We start from the raw sequence: 21170 nt of genomic DNA, 5'->3' as shown, positions 1-21170 counted from the left end.
TCCAAGGTTAGCAGTCTGAGTTCCTTCAATTAAGCAAAGTCATCTATTGGGATTCCAGATATGTGCCTTTTCTTAACATCTCCTGCCTTCTGGAATGAGGTTCCTTCTAAGATCCAGAGGGCACCTGTTTCTGCTAAGAAAACAGTGAAGACCTGACTCCTTGTGTAGGCCTTGGACAATTACACCTACACTGTTGCGCTTGTCATTTTTATATTGTAATTTCTTGTGAGCTGCCTAATATCAATGGGAATTGGGCAGTAGTATACAAGTTAAATAATAATATATTCAAACAAACAAGCACCTGCCATAACATTCTGAAAAACTGTAAAGATCCATCTCGGCAAAAAGGAATCCCACCAATTTACTGATGTATAAATGAATGAAACAAAGACTGGCACACCAAACTTGGTAGTCGTTTTGTGAATGCATGTTTCCCCTGTGCAGCCTTTTTAGGGTGTGAATAAGCTCTTAAGGTTTTAAATACACAATAATCCCTAAAAGGTGTATTTACCTTCCTGTTGATAATTAAATTCAGGGAATTATTTCACATGATTTTAGTTTATCATTTTAAATTAAGACACATTATCTTTTACTATATTCAAGTAACTGTAATCTATCAACATTTACAATTATGAACTTGCATGCAAAAGTGATTAAAAAAATTACCTGTCTTGCAACAATGGATTGTTAGCAAGAATAGGCAGTTATTTGAATTGTTTTTAAAAAAATGACGAGAATGTTTAAGAGAATGTTGAGCAAATCTGATTATAGTCTTTTAAAGTTTTGCTTATAAAATTTCAAGCTCTACTATATCACCATTTTTAAATTTGATATTATATTTTCCTAATTTTGTATATGTGAAGGAGCTTGTTTTTGTTAAATCAGCTGCTATAATAAAATTTCACTAGCATGGTAAAAGTATCTAGATTTACTTCAGTTAGGTAGCTCTTTCTTTCAAGGTTTTTGTAAAAGGAATTTTGTGTGATAACTGAATTGCTCACATTCCTGATATATGAGACAACAAAGACTTTGGCTGGAAACACATAAATTGAGAATTTGTTAAGGTTAGGTTTAGGTTTATTAGATTTATATGCCGCCCTTCTCCCAAGGACTCAGGGCGGCGTACAACATTAAAAGAAACACATAATACAAAAGTTAAAAAAAATTAAATAGAATATCCCAAACAAACCCAATTAGAATTGACAATAACATTTTTTTAAAAAAAATCGAATTAAAATTAAGTAGGTACATAAAATCCATTTATATCAGAGTCCTGGTTTCAACATAGTAAAGTTATTCAATAAATTTCCTATTATAGCCACCCATTTTCTGCCAAGAGTGTACCACTTCTGATCCTCAAACTTTAAATTAAGTGAGATGAAACATGTTTACAAACTCCACCCTGGAAAAAAAAAGTGAATGAGTACAGGAACAATTAAAAGCGGATTATTCCCTTAAGACTCTGATCAAGCCATAGAAATTCAATACTTTGTGCAGGGGATGTGAATGGCTGATAACTTTAAAAAAATTGTCTAGGCTTGACAGAATCCAAGGAAGAAGGGAAAGATGCCGAGAAAGGGAGACGGGAGCCACAAGAGTAGGTACTAAAATGCCGTTGGACAAGCTAAGGATTGTTGCTAAGAGAAATCGAGGGAGAAAACGGGTCGGGCTAACTGCTTGGCCACTAACCGAACATAAGCTTGTGTCCGTGTAGGTACGTGCGTGCGTGTGTGTGTGTGTGTGTGTGTGTGAGAGAGAGAGAGAGAGAGAGATCCTGCTTATTGCTATAGTCCTTCTAACCAAGCCCTGCAGTGATCACAGCCCTGCGGCTGCGTCGCGGAGGGACGGAAGGCTTGCCTAGGCAGTTTTCCATTTAGAAGCGCCGCCGAAGCCTCCCTCCCACCGCTCCGGCGGTCGGGCGAAGAAGAAGAGGAGGAGGAGGAGGAGGAGGCTGCCCCGCCATGGCATGCTGGTCGCGGAGCGCCCTGCTGTGGCTGCTGGCGAGCGCCTGTGGCCTGGCTTTGCTTGGCTATTGCGTCTACTTTGACCGAAAGCGGCGGAACGCCACAGACTTCAAACAGAGGCTGAGAGAAAGTAAGCCGCGCGGGCGAGAGAGCGGCCGCCCCTGCGGTCTTTTCCCCGGTTTAGGAAAAAGGCGTGGCCGGGGATGCCCTTGCTGAGAATGGCGGGGCGGGGAAAAAGACGGCCGGGTCGCCCGAAAAGGGACAAGGGAGCCCGCGTCCTTTTGCAGGCCCTTTTAAGCGGGAGGAGCCAGCAGCCCCGCGCTTCCTATCAGTCTGGCCGTAATTTACCCAGCCCGTGCGCGCCAGGGCAGATGATTTGGAGGGCGGTGCAGGCTGAGGACGGTGGAGGCAGTTTCACGCTTCTGGAAGGGAAGAGAGATATTTGGGGGTGGAAAGTGGGGAGCTGAATTGCGGTCGAGCCCCTCCAATGGATGAGTGAAACAAAGGTGAAATTAGCGCTATAAACTCAACTCTTTTTGTCTATGGAGACTCTCAGTCATCCAGGTCATGGTTGTCCCAAAGGTGCTTTTTCAAGGGGCAAGTGGACGTTCTTCTTTTTCCTTGAAGACGTTTCACTTCTCACCCAAGAAGCTTCTTCAGTTCTGAAGTTCTTCTCTTCTTCCTTTGTCTTTCCCATATGGCAGTGATACATGGCAGCCCCTGTCTCGGTTATATACTGTATAAAAATAACAGACATATCAATCTACAGATGCTTAGAATAAACCCTCATACTCTTTTAGGTATAGATGTGATTTATATGCTCCTTTCCTCCAGAAGCTCAAGGTGACCTACATAGCAGTCACAGTTTTTCCTTACACCCTTAGATCCTCTACCTATATTGTATTAAACTATTAATTCTCCATTTCAACCGACTTTTCAGTGGCCAAAGAAAATCTGTTTTGTGATAGAAAGTGAATCTAATGGAATAATATTACGATCAATGCTATTTCAGTATTATAAATATGTTTGGCATTTTATCACATTCAATTTCATTTGTGTTTCCTTATATTTATGTATAAAACATTTCAATGGTTCATGAATGAGTATTACAAATAAGGAAGAAACCTCTTTCCACACCAGCCATGAACATCTCCCATTTCAATCCTACACGGTTTACATTGGATCAATAGATTTTTATTGTGACATTTATGTGAGTAGGATTAAGACTCAACAATTTATCTTTGAGAGATCCATCAGATTGAAGATGTAAATGGCTACTCAAGCACATTATGGTAGCACCTTTTTTTAAAAGTACTCTTGAAATCTCAAAAGAAAAATTGGGGAAGTAATTTATTAGAAAGGGATACCAGATTATAGTAATAATTATATTCCCATGACATTATACTTGAAAAGTAAATTATGATGCTTACAAATTACATTACATATTTTTGCCCATGAAGCATTTAAATACTGATCAGTATTTTAGCAGTAAATCCTTTAAAACAGGGGTTCCCAAACCCTAGGAAATAGACTGGTACTGGTCCACAGTCTCTTAGTAACTGGGCCATGCAAGCGAGACAAGCTCCCATCTGTGCATGCCCAGGATCTAGGTTGCATGTGAAACCACCCACCCCAGTGGTGGGTTCCAGATCCCGTTGCAGCTGATATGGTTGTAACGGGGCCCTGCGTCCTCTGCATGAATGCGCGCATGCGTCTTACCCTCCAGCGACACCTCCGTGAGCCTTCGTGATGCTCCAGCTGCTTGTCGGAGTGTTGCGTAGGTGCTGTATGTGCTGTGCGTGTGCACAGAAGTGCCGAAGACTTTAAAGACAGGTAAGGACAACAGGCGGGCGGGTGGGCCCTCCGGAGCACTGTACCAGAATGGTCCCCGGTGCTCTGGGCAGGCACCAGTACTCCCATATGCACTGATCCACCTGGTCTGTGGAAAAATGGTTTTCTACAGAACCAGTCCCTGGTCCCCAAAAATTGGGGACTACTGCTTTAACACTGCTTTAAAGTATTTAACAAATTTATATGCTGCTCATCTTACAAGGTACAAGGTGACAATGAGCAGCTTACAACATAATAAAACATATGGAAATAAAAACAATTTTAAAATATAAAAACATTAGCATTACAGGGGATAAAAATAAAAAAAACCATGGGTTTCGAATGGAGAAGGTGTGTGGCCTCTTTGCTGCCACAATAGCCCTTCGCCAGGCAACATCTTTTCTACCAGGCCCCCCTGCCAACCTGCATAGCCAAGTTTTAAGTCATTTCCTGAAAGCCAGGAAAGAGGGGTCTCATCTCCTGTGGCAAGATGTTCCAAAGGATGGGGGCCATGACAAAAAAGGTGTTTCTCCTGGACCCCACCAGTCCAAATTCCTTGGCTAATGAGGTTTGCAGTAGGGTCTTTCCTTCAGCACAAGTTGGGCGGCCCATCTCATTGGAGCAAGATGGCTCCTAAAGTATCCTGGATCTATGCTATAAAGGGGTTTAATGACCAACATCTTGAATTGGACCCGGAAACAAATCAGCAGCCAATGCAGCTCAGGTAACAGTGGTATTGCATGTGCCACACTAGAGTCCTCCAAAACTCGATGCACTGCTGCATTTTGGACTAATTGTAGCTTCCAAATATCCCATTCCATGTTGTGCACATTGCAATAATCCAAAAGAATACCAGTGTATGGGTGACTGAATACAGACCCTCATGATCCAGAACAGGGTACAGCTGGCTCACAACCTGAAATTGTGCAAAGGCTTTCCTAGCCACAACTGTCACCTGTTCTTCGAGCAGGAGTTACAAGTCTAGGAGATCCCCCCCCCAAGATCTGCACTGTGTCTATCTGAGGTAGTGCCTCTCCATCCAGAACTAAAGGTATCAAAACTCTAGATCCCGAGGCTCTGCATATCTCAGCCACTACATCTTACCAGAATTCAGTTGAAGCCTGTTGTTCCCCCATCTGGGCTTGGATGCAGGACCACAGGTTTCTAATACACTCTGATAAGATGGAGTGGCTATGGATATGCAGAGCCTTGAGGACCACAGGTTTATCATTCTTAGTTCTGCGTAGGGTGGCACTACAAACAATAGCCACAATATCACTTAGATCACTAAGTATGGAGATGTAAAGCTGGATAGAATAGAATAACAGAGTTGGAAGGGACGTAAGAGGTCTTCTAGTCCAACCCCCTGCCTAGGCAAGAAACCCTACATCACTTTAGAGAAATGGTTATCCAACATCTTTAAAACTTCCAGTGTTAGAGCATTCACAACTTCTGGAGGCAAGTTGTTGCATTGATTAATTGTTCTGTTAGGAAATTTCTCCTCAATTCTAAGTTGCTTCTCTACTTGATTAGTTTCCACCCATTGTTTTTTGTTCCACTCTCAGGTGCCTTGGAGAATAGCTTGACTTCCTCTTCTTTGTAGCAACTCCTGAGATATTGGAACACTGCTATCATGTCTCCCCTAGTCCTTCTTTTCATTAAACTAGACATACCCAGTTCCTGCAACCGTTCTTCATATGTTTTAGTCTCCAGTCCCCTAATCATCTTTGTTGCTCTTCTCTGTACTCTTTCTAGAGTCTCCACATCTTTTCTACATCCTGGCAACCAAAACTGGATGCAATATTCCAAGTGTGGCCTTACCAAGGCATTATAAAGTGGTATTAACACTTAACGTGATCTTGATTTTATCCCTTCGTTTATGCAGCTTAGAACTGCGTTGGCTTTGTTGGCATCTGCTGCACACTGCTGGCTCATATTTAAATGGTTGTCCACTAGGACTCCAAGATCCCTCTCACAGTTACTACTTTTGAACAAGGTATCACACATACTGGTACCTGTGCATTTTGTTTTTCTTGCCTAAATGTAGAACCTTACTTTTTTCACCATTGAATTTCATTTTGTTAGATAGTACCCAATGTTCAAGTCTGTCAAGATCAGAGGTGGGTTGCTCCCAGTTCGGCCCAGATCGGACGAACTGGTAGTAGTGGCAGCGGGAGGCTCTGCCCACCTGCCTGGACACTTCTGCGCATGCACATGAGCGAATTGTAGTAAAAAAAATGGAAACCCACCACTGGTCAAGATCCATCTGTAACTTAAGTCTATCTTCTGGAGTGTTAGCTATTCCTGCCAGTTTGGAGTAACATTGGCATATTGATTATACTTCATCCTGCGGTGTTGGATAACCTCACCCAGCAGCTTCATGTAGATGTTAAACAGGTGCAGAGAGAGTACTGAGCCCTATGGTATCTTACAAAGCACCGGCTGTGGGCTGGACTCTTGCTTCCTATCAACACCAATTGAAACCAGCTGTGGTAAAGGGAACCAAACCCATTGCAACACTGCACTGCCCAGTCCAAAGAGAAAAATTGGGAAATTCTCAGTCAGACTTCCTTGCAATTTTAATAAGGCTAATTTCACACAAACTCCCGGGTCAATTTTTTTCTATCACACAAGCTTCCTACTTAGTTATATCTTTGTTTATTTAGGAAATATATTTATCTAGAAGAAGAAGAAAAAAATGAAAATCTAAATATTTAACATTTGTAGAATAGTAATAAGGCAAGAAATCAAGATTTTAATTTATTTAAATATTCTCATAGTTCTAAGCTATTAAAAGTAGTTACTAAATATTTCATATTATTCTTACAGAAAGAAGAAAAGAACAGAAAAAAGCAAAAGAATACAAAGCAGAGGTGAAAAATAATCTTTGGAAATCCTGCAGATTTCTTGGATAGCCTAGTCTTAAAATACAAAGACTATATATTTAAGCTCTACATGAATATTGTAATAGTAACCATAATTAAATGTCAGAACTCAACTCTTATTTCTAGTCTAATTAAAAAAGGCAGCAATAGATTAAGAACCTTCTAAGTAGAAGCCAAGTGACAGCTGGAACAGAGCTGATTTTGATGCCTAAATGTCCATTATTGAATTTGTGCAAAAATTTTACTTTTAACACTCTTTCCTGATTTTAAGGTAGTTGATGGGGAAAATTGGATTTAATGTAGTCATTTTTAAATTGGAGTAGTATTTTAAAAATGCGAGGCCAGAATTGTTAGCCATAAGCATTGTTAAATATGTGTTTATTTCATAGAATTTTATTAGCACTTTAAGAATATTGGCATAGCTTGGAGGTAATTTAAATATTGCCTACAGTATGTAAACATAGGCAAAAAAAGCAATGATAAACATGATCCTATGTTAGTTTATCAAGGATGGACAGTATAGCAATGAGATAGATAGACAGATAAGACAGACAGGCAGATATTACATACAATTAATGAATATTCATTAATTGTATGCAGCAACCTAGAACTAAATAGAAATTTCCTGACAGAACAATTACCGTATTTTCACCCATATAAACCGCCCACGCAAATAACCCGCGACGAGTAAAAGAGAAGGGAAACAGCTGAGATGGGGGGGGGGAAGAAACGGAGAAAGAAGCCTGCGCACGCTGGGGAAGAGGAAAGGAACGGAGGAGAAGGAAACAGCTGAGATCGGGGTGGGGGAAGAAACGGAGAAAGAAGCCTGCGCACGCTGGGGAAGAGGAAAGGAACGGAGGAGAAGGAAACAGCTGAGATCGGGGTGGGGGAAGAAACGGAGAAAGAAGCCTGCACACGCTGGGGAAGAGGAAAGGAACGGAGGAGAAGGAAACAGCTGAGATCGGGGTGGGGGAAGAAACGGAGAAAGAAGCCTGCGCACGCTGGGGAAGAGGAAAGGAACGGAGGAGAAGGAAACAGCTGAGATCGGGGTGGGGGAAGAAACGGAGAAAGAAGCCTGCGCACGCTGGGGAAGAGGAAAGGAACGGAGGAGAAGGAAACAGCTGAGATCGGGGTGGGGGAAGAAACGGAGAAAGAAGCAAGCCTCCGATCGTGTAAGCCTCCGATCGTGTAAAATATTTTCTGTATACCCCGCCCACGCATATAACCCGCAGGGGGGCGCTGTGCATGTAAAAACCGCATATAACCCGCGGGTTATATGGGTGAAAATACGGTAATCGGCGGAACAACTTGCCTCCAGAAGTTGTAAATGCTCCAACACTGGAAGTCTTTATGAAAAGATTGGACAACCATTTGTCTGAAATGGTGTATATGGTTCCCTGCCTAAATAGGGGGTTGGACTTGAAGACCTCCAAGGTCCCTTCCAACTCTGTTATTCTATTGTAATGTCAGGTTAGCTGTGATTTCCCCCTACTCGAAATTAATATCAGTTCTGCCTTAGTCTCTCAATCCAGACAGGAAAATTATCCAAATGTTGAGGAATTACATCTCCCAATATCCTTCAGACCTGGCATGCTGATGAGGATGCAGTTCAGAAATTTCAGCTGACCCTGAATTAGTAAACATAGTTACTTAGCTGGCAAGTAGCATTTTAGGAGTTGCCATATCATGCCCACGTTAAAACAACTGCTTTAGTTTACCAGTTGTTTTTGAACCCAATCATATCTTCAGCCCAAATTACTTTCAGGAGGTATTTATTCATGCTCAAGTCATCTCATCCCTTCTGCGGATTCTGCCAGAGATATCTTTATGATAAAATTATTTTTCTATATTTCTAAATCAGGTTCTATATTGTAGGGTAAATGTTGAGGCTTCCCCCCCCCCCCCCAGTGTGGTTTAGAAGAGGACTTAACATCTATTTGTACTGAGGCTTTTTAGAATTGTAACATTTTATAGTTTTTAGCATTCACCTTTAATGCTGGAATGGGTGGCACCGAAAGGTATAATAAATAAGAGAAACTGGGAAAGGATACTGTATGTATTCATCGCCATATCTATGATACATCCCAAATGTGTCCAGCAATGGAACTACATGAGCATGTTTGACTGTATATAGATCTTCCACTTTTAAGTATTTAGAGTTATGCTGTTAAATGTACAAATACTAATACAGTAATTGAAACAATAATATAACAATAATAAAATGCCCTTTAAATGCCAGTACAGGTAGTCCATGACTTATGACATTTGAGCCCAAAATTTGTTATAAGCAAGAGAGTTGTTAAGTGAAACCTGCTCCGTTTTACACCATATTTTGCCTTAGTTAAGTGAATCACAGCAGTTGTTAAATTGCTAAGATGTTTTTTAAATAAATTTGGCTTTCCCGTTGTCTTTGCTTGTCAGAAGGCTGCAAAAGATGATCACATGATGTCAGGACTCTGCAACTGTCATAAATACAAGCTAGTTGCCAATAGCTGACTTTTAATCACGTGACCATGAAGATGCTGCAGCAAATGGTCATAAGTTACTTTTTTTCAGTGCCATTGTAACTTCAGTCACTAAATGAATGACTGTAGGTCGGGGACTAGCTGTAGTCATGAAACATTCATAGAACCTGATGGCTTTTCTGAAACCAATAGGCATCTTCATAAATTGTAATTGTAAAGCCTTCATAAGATCTATTTCTACAACTGGAAACTTAATTATAGATTTTAAAAAACTGTCATTAACTCAGATTAATTCACTGATTTCCATTTCTTTTTTTAAAAAAACAAACCCCCAAACCCTTAGTTACGCAAGCTAAAAGAATCTGAACAAATACAAGAGTTCTTTCTTCAGGAGATACAGCTAGGAGAACTTTGGTTGACAAAAGGTAAAGTTGAGAGAAATGTGATAAATATTTAACTTTGAAAATAGTAAAAACACCCATTTTAATGAAGCATGATTTGGCAACATGTAAGGAACTGAATCAAATGTTTCTGCTTCTGAAAATTAAAGTGATGAGTAAAGGTGATATTATTTCACTTGATGTTCTTCCACAATGCTGGATGGTAAAAACAAAAGGTGAAAGCTAGCTTAGGCACGGGATTCTGAGACCTTTTATTAAACTGTGTTTCCCACTGACACTCAGCATCGGCTATGCTTCCTGGTCCTGTTGAAAATATGTCCAGCAACATTTGGATTCAATTTGATGTAGTGGTTAAGGGAACAGACTGGAAACGGTAAGTGCTAGTCCTACTTTAGGCACAAAGGCAGCTGGATGACTTTGGGACAGTCACTCTCTCAGCCCTAAGAAGCAGGCAGTGGCAATCCAATTCCAAAAATGTTGTGAAGGAAATTAAGAGTCCTCCGGGATTGGGCGGCCTATAAATCGATTTAATAAATAAACAAACAAACAAACAAACAAACAAATAAGAGACCTAGTCCATGCATTTGCCAGGAATCAAGTGACTTAAAAGCACAATAAATAAAAAAATTAAAATTAGACAGCTTATCTCAGCTTTACTAACCACAGAGTTACCATGTTACAACTCTGACTGTCACTGTTTTGTTTTGAAAGTGGCTTGCATTATCAGTTACAGCTCTGACTTCACTCATGGGACTAATATGATTCCAAATGATACTTCTGTTCACATAAATTTGAATGTACCTTATTGTACAGTAATTATAAACAAAAAATACTTGAGATATAAAAGACTTCGCATCAGGATCATTGATGAATTACAGAATAATCTTGATTGTTTTATTTGGCATATGTTACAATCCAGTCCTATAATTGTAGAAATAATTCACAAGGCAAAATGCCCTAGAATTTTTAAATATGGTGAAAAATAAAGGGATATAGTTTCATGCCTTTTCTGCCTAGTTAAGTTTCACTGGTGTTCTACAGTCTCATTTTTAAAAAATAAATCATATGGGTCAGGAATTTTATACACATACTATGAAAAAATCTATGATGATTATTATTTTCAGTTATGTCAGTGATTATTATTTTGGAAACTCATAGTAAGCTTATCATCTGAATTTTTTGTACAGGGAGTTTTATACACGCAGGGAGTTTTTCTTTTGGCTACTTACTTTAAAGGCTGTAGGCAGAGAGGATGTAGTTGCTGGTCCTTTTACCTTTGCTTCACTTGCTGTAGCAATTAGTATAATTTTGTCACATTGCAGCATAGACAACAGAAGGTTAAATCAATGTTTGGGGTTAGATATAGAATGCAAATTGTAAGTGCATATAATATAAATGATTGAACTGGTTTTAAGAATGATGGATTGAATTTTAGGAATATGAATTAATTACAGGAGAGCAGAAGAAGAGTGTTGAGCACCTCATCAATGCTATTTCTGTGTGCGCACAGCCAAATCAGCTAATGCAAGTCTTGGAGCAAACTCTACCTCCACGAGTATTTGAAATGCTTGTGCACAGTATCCCGCATACTATTCAAGTAGGTAAATTTGAAACTTTTAAAACATTAATGAATGCAGTAGAATCATTTTCAAAACTTCTGCTGTTCAAAAGTAGAACAGCATTTTATATTCATGGCTCATAAAAGGCCCTAACATAACCTGAAAAATTTAGAATTCATTAATTCCAAAATCAAACATACAACTACTGGTAGCAGATAAGCTTTTCAAAAAAAGAAAAATCAACAGGAAGCTATTTCTATGCAACAGTGTAAAGTCTTGTGTTTTTTTTCCTGGAAAAAGAAAATTCTTCAGGCTTCCTATTTTTGGAGAGTAGCAAGATTTCAATGCTGCTTCATTTTTCTGGGCAAAATATGAATTAAACTTTTATAATGCTTTTAAAAGATAGCAATAAATTTAATTTCACTTAAATTAATACTCCCCTCTCAAAATCATCAGGCTCACACAGCAAGCTAGGCTAAACAAAACTACATGTGATTTAGAGTGAAGACTGAGCTACTATTTTATGCTGTATGAACCAGTGCATCCCATTAAATGACATATCAATTTATTTACTTAGGTATAGTATGTGAATGCAAGAATCACATTTGGTAACCATGCTATATAAACTAAACCATATTGTTTCCAATGGTCCATAATTGTTAATTTTTTTTATTCTTGAACTTGATATGCCTCTAAATCAGGGGTAGTCAACCTTTTTATACCTACCGCCCACTTTTGTATCTCTGTTAGTAGTAACATTTTCTAACCGCCCACCAGTAGGGAACTAACTTTACTTTATAAAATTTATAAAGCAGAGTTACAGCAAATCTCTACCGCCCACCATGAAAGCTGGAACGCCCACTAGTGGGCAGTAGAGACCAGGTTGACTACCACTGCTTTAAATTATTCCCTAGATCAGGGATGTCAAACTCCCAGCCCATGGGCCAGATGTGTCACACCTACGCCCTGTTTAGTGAAGGAGGGGAGAAGTCGCCCTGAGTCCCCTCAGGGAAAAGGGCGGCATATAAATCCCAATAAACCTATAAACCTAACCAAAAAAACCAGTCCCAATACGTCACGTGATGCTGCCATGACGAAGTGAATTTGACACCCCTGCCCACTCCTGCCATCGAAAGTAGTCTCTTTAAGTTAGAATGTTGTATCCAGAGGAAAAATAAGACCTGCAAGTGTCCACGGAAAGTAGGATGTAAAATTTGTTATCTAAGAATATAAATATCTTCTTAGAATATAGTTTTTAGAAAATCAAAAAGTTTGATATCTAAGTGCATTATTACTCTATTTCTTCCCATTTACTAGCGATTTGAGCCAGCTGTGAGCCAGCAGAATGCTGGAGATGAGTGAGAATGCAGCGTTGCACAAGGCTTTTCTTAAGAGAGTACCTAATGACCGTTGATTATTCTAAAAAACCTCTCAAAAGCAACAGCAATTCTTATCTCTTTTACTTTGATTAAATAAAAAATAAAGCTTGTTTTAGACACTTTTACATATAATTTTGGACAACACATTTTTCTTTTAAAATGAATAATCACTGTATTAGAAACAATAAAAAATAAAATGTGTTTTCGTTCCTTATCTGTAACCGATTAACACGTAGAACCAATCCATCTTTCCAGAAAAGATGGAATCAACATTATTCCTGCATTACAATAAAAGACAATCTTGAAAAAAAACTCCATAAACTCCATGGCTGTTCAATCCCAACTGTAGACCAGATATTTCGAGACAACTGAATCATTCTTTAAGCAGTCCCATTTTGAGCTGGTGGTAGTGTTGTTGGAATAGCACAAGACACCAGGCATCCTCACATGTAGTGTAGGCAATGCTGGCATTCCTTCATGTGGGACAATCTGTGGTTTTCTAGCGGGGCTGACTGAGAAGTCCTGCTTTGGCAGCCAATGCTTCGTTCTGCTGAATATGATACTCCTGAAATCTCATAGATATCCTCTGGGTCATTTTTAAATACTTCTGTAAACAGTGTTCTGAACAAGTTATCTGTGTAAGGAAAAAAACAGAAGGAACCTACTTGTCATTCAGTTATTTTTAAATATGTAAAGTATTTTAAAATGCTCTTTTTTACACACATATATGTTTATGCACTACTTTTCATAAACTCTCATCCCAGGGCCTCTGATGCTACATTTAAGTATCTATAAAAAATTCCTTTAAAACTTCATAAAACATTAGATATAAGCAGAAGCAGGTACCCAGAACTTGCTCAAACACTTCCTTTTGCTATAATGATAATTTAACAGTCAGTATTTTCAAAACAAATTATGAAAATTGAGGCATTAGAATCTCTTAATTTTAAGACACTAAGATATTGGTGTCTAGTGCTGCTTTTCAACATACTTTTCCTTCATTTCTAGTGACAAATTATCGGATGTACTACTATAAAGAATTTTGAACTTTTAGCTTTTATCTAACAATAGAAAATAATATATCATTTTTCTTTAAAGTCTATTCAAATACCAAAATAAATGGGAGATTTGGTCACTGTGCCTATCTCTGTTACTACAAGATTGGATTATGATTTTCTTTTTTTTTTGCATTGAGGAAAAACAATTCCAGTACTTAAAAGTAATTGTTTTCTCGGATTCTAAGTAGACTGTCCGGCTGCTGTATGTAATGATAGTTGCTAGCTTGTATGATTGTAACAAAAGAACCTGAAAATTCCTGGGGGAATAATCTATGTCACTGGTTATTAACAAGGAATTCAATTTATTTTAACAGAAGTAAAATGCAAATTAAGAGGCAAAAAATTGCACTATTAGTGCAAGATTTCTAGCTTTGCTGATCCCCCCTTAGATAGAGCTCACGATGTAAAATATGCTTCTAGTAATTTGGAAAGGGAGGTGGGAGATACAAGAAAATACAGAGGACAAGAAAAAAGATCAATCTTGCAAAAAGAGCATTCTACTTGTACAGCAGATTTAATCTATTGACAACTCAACAGAATAACTATATTCATTGGCATACCACCTATCCTCAGTTTGACCCAACTTTTTAATTAATATCTAGAAGAGGCTGCTTAGACAAGCGAACTGTTCTTATTTACGCTTGCAACTTGTGAGAAGACAAACTTCCCATTCTAACTCTATTAGATAGAGGTAGTCCTCACTTAACCACAATTAGGATCAGAATCTCAAGCAAAGGACAAAGCTCTTGTTAAATTAGACACCCTGTGACTGCGTTCCCAGCACTCTTGGTTGTGTTCATTAAGAGAAAGCCAGTTGGTCCAGTGAGTAAGGTACCAGGCTAGAAAGAAAGCAGGACACTGTGTTCTAGTCCTGCTTTAGCCACGAAAGCCAGTTGGGTAATCTTGGGCCAGTCGCTTTCTCTCAGCCCCACTCACCTCACAGGGGTGTTGTTGATAATAGGAGGAGGAAGGTGTGTTAGATATGTCCATCACTTTGTTATTTGTAAAAATAGTAAAGGAATTTACTATTAAATAAAAGTGCTTGCACAAGAAGTTCCAGGCAAGGAGTGCATAGTGCCTTGGGGCGAGGGGAGTGCTTGCACAAGAAGTGCTTGCACAAGAAGTTCCAGGCAAGGAGTGCATAGTGCCTTGGGGCGAGGGGAGACCCTGGGAGTCTCTACTCAGAAGCTGAAATTCTCCCTGCCAAAATCCAAGCAGAACTTCAGCCTGAGTGAGAGAGATACTTATGTACAACCTATACTGGGCCTCCCCCTGAGGCACTGTGCTCCTTTCCTGACTCTGCTTTCTCTCTGCTTAGGTGAAAATCCTCCTTGCCAAAATCCAAGTACAGACACTAGTGAAAAGACATTAGTGTGCTACCTACATTGGGCCTCGTCCTCTTGCCTGAGCTAATCCAAGTTCCTCATCTTATTGCACTGCCTCTTCACTCTCTACTTGGATTTCGGATCCCTCTCATCTCTAGAAGGAGGTGTCTGGAAGAGCTATCAGGATATCAGAAGGATATCAGGTCTTAGCTCTTTCTCCATGGAAGAAAACTCCTTCTGTGGGGTACAGAAATGGAGTTTAAATCATCAGGATTTAAGTTCCATTTCTGCATCCTGCAAGATGTCAGCTCTCTATATGTGGAAGGGAGCTCAGAGCCTGTGAAAATCACAGCAAGGGAGTTCAGCTCCCCTTGGAAGGCAGTTCTTTCAGCCAGCTCCCAGAGGTAAGAGGGAGTCTTCTTGGCAGACAACAGCAGTTTGCAACATTCCCTACCGTATTCCACACTGACTTTCTGGGAAAGCCAGCAGAGAAATTGCAAATAGTGATCATGTGATTATAGGACACTTGGAAATTAGTCATAAGAACAGGTTACCAAGCATCCAGACTACAATCATGTGATCATTTTACGATAGCCAGAAGTACTTTGAACAGACCATAAAGCTCCCTGAAGTCATTGTAACTTTAGTCATTAAGTGAGTGGTCCTAAATCAAGGACTATGTGTAATTACTTCCCACATTGGTCTTTGTTTGGTGCCCAGTACCTGCTAGACTCCTAATATGTAATATTTCATGCTGATGCCTAAACTGAGCAATTCTAGGGCTGAAGGGGAAAGAGATATTGATACAATTTACAATTTGTATATCATAAGATATAAGACTTGCCCAATGAAAGCAAGCCCTTTGTGACTCAATTTCATGGATTTTTTCCCCTGCTGCTTTGAGATAAATCTCTGTAACACAATGGATTTTCATTAATAAACTATTACCTATTAACTATAATTATCTAGCATATTCTGTGTATACGGTCTCTAATGTATGACTTGCAAATTTTAAATTAGTTGGCAAAACCATCATTTTCCAGGAATATCTTATCTTGCCTGAATCGCAAAATTGGACTTGAATTAGTAATTGGATTCTGGATTAGGATAAATACCAATTTGATCCAAGAAGGATCTTTTTACATCTAATTAAAGTCTGATTATTGTTGATGTTTTAGCACTAATTCATTTATCTTTCCCTCATCGTACTGCAACTTTCTAGCTGGCATTAACTTCTTACCCGTTACAATCCAAAACAAATAAAATAAGTCACATACTTCTTCTGGCTTCACTTCTCGGCTAGTGAAATCTTTCACACAATCTAAGAAGCAGGTTTCTGTTAGTTTGTTGTATGTTCCAAGAAATTCTTTAAACTGTGAATAAATAAATAGATATTCAGACTTGGCTGTGCCCATTCTTCACAGGAAATAAATATAAAGGACAAATTGAGAACAAGAAATATCCATAAAAGCAAGGGCACTTGGGTAATATTTGCATTTGATACAGATATTAACTTTAGCTTTCTTTCTAGGGAAGACTATTCAAGTGTCAAATTATGTGGTAATACAAACATTCAAAAGCACTCAAACACATTCAAAAATGATAACTGTATTTACCTGCTTGATCTGATCTGATTCTGATATTTGTCCAGCCATATTTTAATTCTGAGGCAACTGCCACCTATGCAGAAAACAAGACATCTAAATCAATGTTTATTTCAAAACATTTTTTCAATTCAATACTTTGCTGTTTACATCTTTACTGTTTTTAAGGAGAAAGAGAACAGAAGGAATACAAAGGCCCACTGGTCATTCTAATGCTGCTCTGTGAAACAGAATTCACAAAGAAAGATTTGCTGAATTCTTCAGTCTGTAATTTATACATCACTTTTTAACCAGCAGTATTTAATGGACACATTCTTACAGTAACAGAATCTATTTGGTGGAACCAATTATCCAGATATGTGATGGTCCTTTATCACTAGGTATGTTTACATTCCAGAAGCTAGCCAGCCATTTCAAAGAGATATTTCAATGTGGATTTCTATGTAATGCATAAATGGAGTCTCCAGTATTTTAATCAAACAAGCTTCAAGTTACACAAACGGAAGTGACTTCGTAACACATGACAATTGCTCTTGTGGATTTTGCCTTTGAAAGAAATCACAATCTAGAAATAACCCTTTAAATCTCTATTTCTGTTTATTTAATAATGTTTCCTGATAAGAACTTTTAAGCATTGAACCTGACATGGTTTTCTCTGTTCTTCCAATAGTATACATTGTGCATTAGAACAATATATTCAGTCAATCCATATATTCTCAAAGAGTCATATAAGCTTTCGATCATTTCTTCCAGCTCTTTCAGAGGGCCGACATTAGGTGAGGATGGTAATGGCATTGAAATAGACTTTCAGTTGCTTTGAATCTCAGCAAATACTAAATCTTAATTGTCTTCAATAGAAGAGGTTATCAGGCATTCAGGATATATTTCCTCTGGGAGACACTTCTGTCAATTTTCTGAGAGACAACACTTCTCTACATTAGTCTGGGAACAGCATGTGCTTTACTACTATTAGATTGATATCATGGATGGCAGCTCTGAAGATAAGAGGGAAAAGCTAAGGAAACATTTCTTCTCCATTCTTCATAAACATAATAGGACATAAATGTATAAGGCTATGCATATCAAATTAAGTGCACATTTTGTGTATAATTTTGTCATGTTTAAGCAACTGTAAAGGGGAATTAAATAAATCCAAGGAGAATAAGGCTGTGAAAATCGCAACATATAATTATATTCAACAACAGAGCCAGTGCATTCTCAAGGAATATGAAACATCACTTTTGGCTTTCCCCAGGCATTATCTGCCCGCTGTAGAAAGAGGATTTTGGAACAGACATTTGGGTGTATCCAACAGGATTTTGTAAAACAGCTTTTTAATGCTATATTTAAATTATACTTTTAATATTCAATTGCTGAGGACCTTTATAACACTAATTCTGTAATCACATTCCAGTCTCCTGGGTCGAGAGTTTTTAATGAGCCCTAGGAAATAGCTTGGTGCCTAGGAAATAGCTTGATGGATTGTCAAGGTCATGATGAAAGCTTGTACATCTTTTCTTTCCTCAGAAGCGCTGCAGCGCTAGAGCATATTGAGAAACTAAGAAGCCCAACCTCAAATCTCTCATTTATCACTGCAGTCCAACGTCCAGAAATTGAAGCAAACGAAGCTTGCCCTCGGTGATTTTGGTCATTCAAAAAAAAAGCTTTACTATCCCACTGACTTTCTCCAGGGAGACAACTGCAATCTTTAACAGATGCAACCCTACCGAGTGCATTACAAATTCTTACTTTTATTCTTCGTTTCCTTGCTTCCCTCCTCACTTTTGCTTACGACAAACACCAACTCCCCACAACACGAGTAGCTTTCCTTTCGTTCGCCTCCACTTACATACCTCGTGGCGGTGGACACGAATCAGCGACGGTGGAGCTGTCAGGCAGGTTTACCTACCGTAGCAACCACCAAATGTGCGCGACACTGTAAATTGTCCCCTTCCTCTCATCTAGGCGTGCCTACCGCTTACAAAGGCTGTTTTGCTCTCACTTTCACTTAGTAAAGGCGGCAAATCAGGAAGCGATATATACAGAACGGAATAGTTCTATAAGTAGGGCATGTGAGCGGAGGAACCACTCGTGTAGAAAATTGTTTCTACCCGGAAAATTACCATAACTGAACTGGGGGAGCGAGGGAATTAAAAAGGAGTACCGCGAATGGGAAGAGGAAAAGAAAGGCGGATTTTGAGAGGCATGCGCAGTGTCTTCGGCTCCTTAGATAGCGGAAGTTCCAGCTGCACATGCGCATTCTTTACTCTGGCAGCTTCCTCCTCCCCCTTAAGAGGAAGAGGTTGGACTTCATTTGTCAGTTTGGAAGCGGCGGGAGCTGTGGCTGTTAAGTGGTGGTTGTGACTATGGCAACCAGCGTTTCTAATGGCTGATTGCCGGACGAGCATACAAAGACTGATAGACGGGAAGAAAAGTGTAGGGAAGTCGGGTCCCCAGTGGGGATGAAAGGTGAGGGGAGATTGAAAGCTATGGCGAGGTAAAGCTCGGAATATCTTTTTTCCCTCCCTCCCCCGTAGTTTATGGGTTAGTTATGGTTTCCTTATCTTCTGAACAAAAGCAAAACACACCGTCTTATATCCAGCTTTGTCTTAATCATACGGCTTCATGTAATTTGGAGAGCTGGAAGTAATGGTACACGGTTTACTACGTTGTAATGGAACAGTGGGAAGACTGTTGATTCTCAGTCGTCCAGGTCATAAGTCCCAAAGGTGTTTTTTTCAGGAGACAACTCGACTTTCTTGTTTTTTTTTCTTTGAAGACATTTCGCTTCTAATCCAAGAAGCTTCTTCTGCTCTGGCAGGATAGTGGGGAATGGAAGGATTTATATTCCTTGCAGACAGCTGGTCATTTGCATCTTTTTAGCGGGAGCGCTTGGAGGTTTATCTGTGTCTTCGGGAGTCATCTGAGCAGTGCTCCTGGTTCCTGTAGTCTGCAATTTTTTTCCTCTGGAAATCAATTCCTACTCCCACACCATTCAAAGGGTGTTCATCCTAAAAATCGGAAGATTGGGAAGATTTTTCTTTCTCAGCTTATTTGTACCAAAACTGGCCCGCAGCTGCTGGGCATAGAATTTAAAGAAAATGAGACAGTATTCATGGTTTAAAGTCCTCTGTAGCCATAATGTAATTTACGGAACTGTAGCTTGCAGCTACAGAAATTATTCTTTAGTAGCCGATATAAGTGTCTTAGCAAAGCTTGAGGTGAATGAATCAATGCTTTTCTCAGGAACAAGCATCTATGTATTTACCTCAAGCTTTGATATGACACTTATATCTGCTACTAAAGAATAATTTAGATGGATGGTAGCTATTTTTATGGTGTTTTTGTTATATTGTTTCAGTGTCTAGAATTCATAAATAGCATCTTTAGATAGCATCTTTAATAAGGAAATGAACTGCTTCCTGCAGTTTATGAGTTTGTAAGGAATGTTGGTAGGGCATACGTGGGAAATGCTTGCATTTTGTAAATCTCTTTGGAAAAAATGAAGATATTTAGAAATAGAAACAGTTTTATTATTTCATCTGCGTATAAATATTGAAACCATGTTAACTTTATTTTTTATTTTAGGATGAAGAAATGTAGTGGAGAAGGGCTTAATAAAATTGGGTTTTCTTTGCAGGCAAGGAAGGCTGTAGGATGCTCTCCAGGGTGATTCCAGATTTCCTTGATCAGAGTATATTTAAGCAGGACTGTTCTTGCACTCTGTAATAGTGGTACACTGCATATGTCTTTCTGTTACAGTACATGGCGGTGATTATCTTTTGATAGAGCAGGAGAGTTCATTTCCGTTGAACCTGTCCCACTTCTTTCCTTTTTCCTCCCTTGTTATATTTAAAACACTATGTCATCTACCGGTATTTAGTGTTGTAATTGTTTAACAGAAACAAGGCCCAATGGATATGATGTGAGCTATTGAAGGAAGTGGAAAACATTACTAGTTAAGGCAAAGATTTTTTGTCCAGCCTCACTGCCAGTAATTTTCTCATTTATTCCACCAGCGTTCGCATGAAAAATAAATCCCTTGGTGTTCGGGCAGCACCTGCTAGCAGCAAATCTGATGTTTCTGCTAGGAAAAAAATCACGATTTCAGTGAAGAAACTTCGAGAAGTGACTCCACTCAGTCGTCCAGAATGTTCAGCATCAGTTAATGATGATGCAGCTTATATACCATCAGTACTGCTGGCAAACAAAACTGTACATCATAAATCAAGAACAGTATCTTCTGGATACACTGCAGCGGGTATATTCTTAACTTTCTGAAACTTAGTAGTCTGCATCTTATTTGTATGAAAACTTCAAATATCAAATTATACTACAGATATCTGCAGCATTTTAACTGAGGTTATAACTAGTAGGAATTTAACACTCAAGTAAAGTCAAGCTTGTATGATAATATTTAATGACACATTAATGGAATGCCTACTTGTTTATTAGACTTATAAAACATTCACTCCAACATGTTGCATGAACGTTTTCTGTTAAATTGCTAGCATATGTGGGACATTCTGTAACTTGTGGTTGTATATTGGTATTGTCATCAGTATATTAATAGTCTGTATTGACAATATGCTCTATATCTAATTCCTTCCTTTTCCTTTGTTTAAGTGCTATTCTACAGTTATTTTGATTTGTTGTTAGCTTTTTGAATAGCAGAAATAAAAGTTATGCTAGAATGATAC

The 21170-nt window shown here is 38.9% G+C and overlaps 3 protein-coding genes across 9 annotated transcripts in view; 2 read left to right on the top strand and 1 right to left on the bottom strand.

The window, feature by feature from the left end:
- The first annotated feature begins 1961 nt into the window (after positions 1–1961).
- Positions 1962–12562, top strand: TOMM20L (translocase of outer mitochondrial membrane 20 like). Its single transcript, XM_087727848.1, has 5 exons — positions 1962–2094; positions 6624–6667; positions 9488–9569; positions 11000–11142; positions 12422–12562. Exons 1-5 carry the CDS (start codon positions 1962–1964, stop codon positions 12464–12466), a joined length of 447 nt encoding a protein of 148 aa, XP_087583974.1. The 3' UTR covers positions 12467–12562.
- TIMM9 (translocase of inner mitochondrial membrane 9) lies at positions 12550–18653 on the bottom strand. 4 transcript variants are annotated; one of them, XM_087727886.1, is made up of 4 exons: positions 18635–18653; positions 16483–16546; positions 16144–16239; positions 12550–13117 (listed from the first exon to the last, which is right to left on the bottom strand). In XM_087727886.1, the coding sequence occupies exons 2-4, from the start codon at positions 16519–16521 to the stop codon at positions 12983–12985; spliced, it is 270 nt and encodes an 89-aa protein (XP_087584012.1). In that variant the 5' UTR covers positions 16522–16546; positions 18635–18653; the 3' UTR covers positions 12550–12982. The 4 variants fall into 4 exon arrangements, with proteins under 4 accessions (XP_087584012.1, XP_087583994.1, XP_087584003.1 ...); XM_087727868.1 differs by lacking the exon at positions 18635–18653 and adding an exon at positions 18324–18625; XM_087727877.1 differs by lacking the exon at positions 18635–18653 and adding an exon at positions 18380–18625.
- A 145-nt stretch (positions 18654–18798) lies between these two features.
- KIAA0586 (KIAA0586 ortholog) overlaps positions 18799–21170 on the top strand; it is a 74431-nt gene continuing 72059 nt past the window's right edge. For 3 of the 4 annotated variants that reach the window (XM_087727826.1, XM_087727821.1, XM_087727840.1), the window contains exons 1-2: positions 18799–18967; positions 20490–20731. In XM_087727826.1, coding sequence (XP_087583952.1) covers positions 18933–18967; positions 20490–20731 — 277 coding nt within the window. In that variant the 5' untranslated portion in view covers positions 18799–18932. The remainder of the gene's footprint in view (positions 18968–20489; positions 20732–21170) is intronic. The other variant, XM_087727831.1, reaches the window with a different exon arrangement.

This window comes from Thamnophis sirtalis, unplaced genomic scaffold (genome assembly GCF_051295495.1).
Source record: "Thamnophis sirtalis isolate CommonGarterSnake01/CBP01778 unplaced genomic scaffold, rThaSir2_p1.2 scaffold_1, whole genome shotgun sequence".
Classification (NCBI taxonomy): Eukaryota; Metazoa; Chordata; class Lepidosauria; order Squamata; family Natricidae; genus Thamnophis; species Thamnophis sirtalis.
Note: the sequence above shows the minus strand (reverse complement) of the source record. Positions and strands in the feature narration are given on the sequence as shown.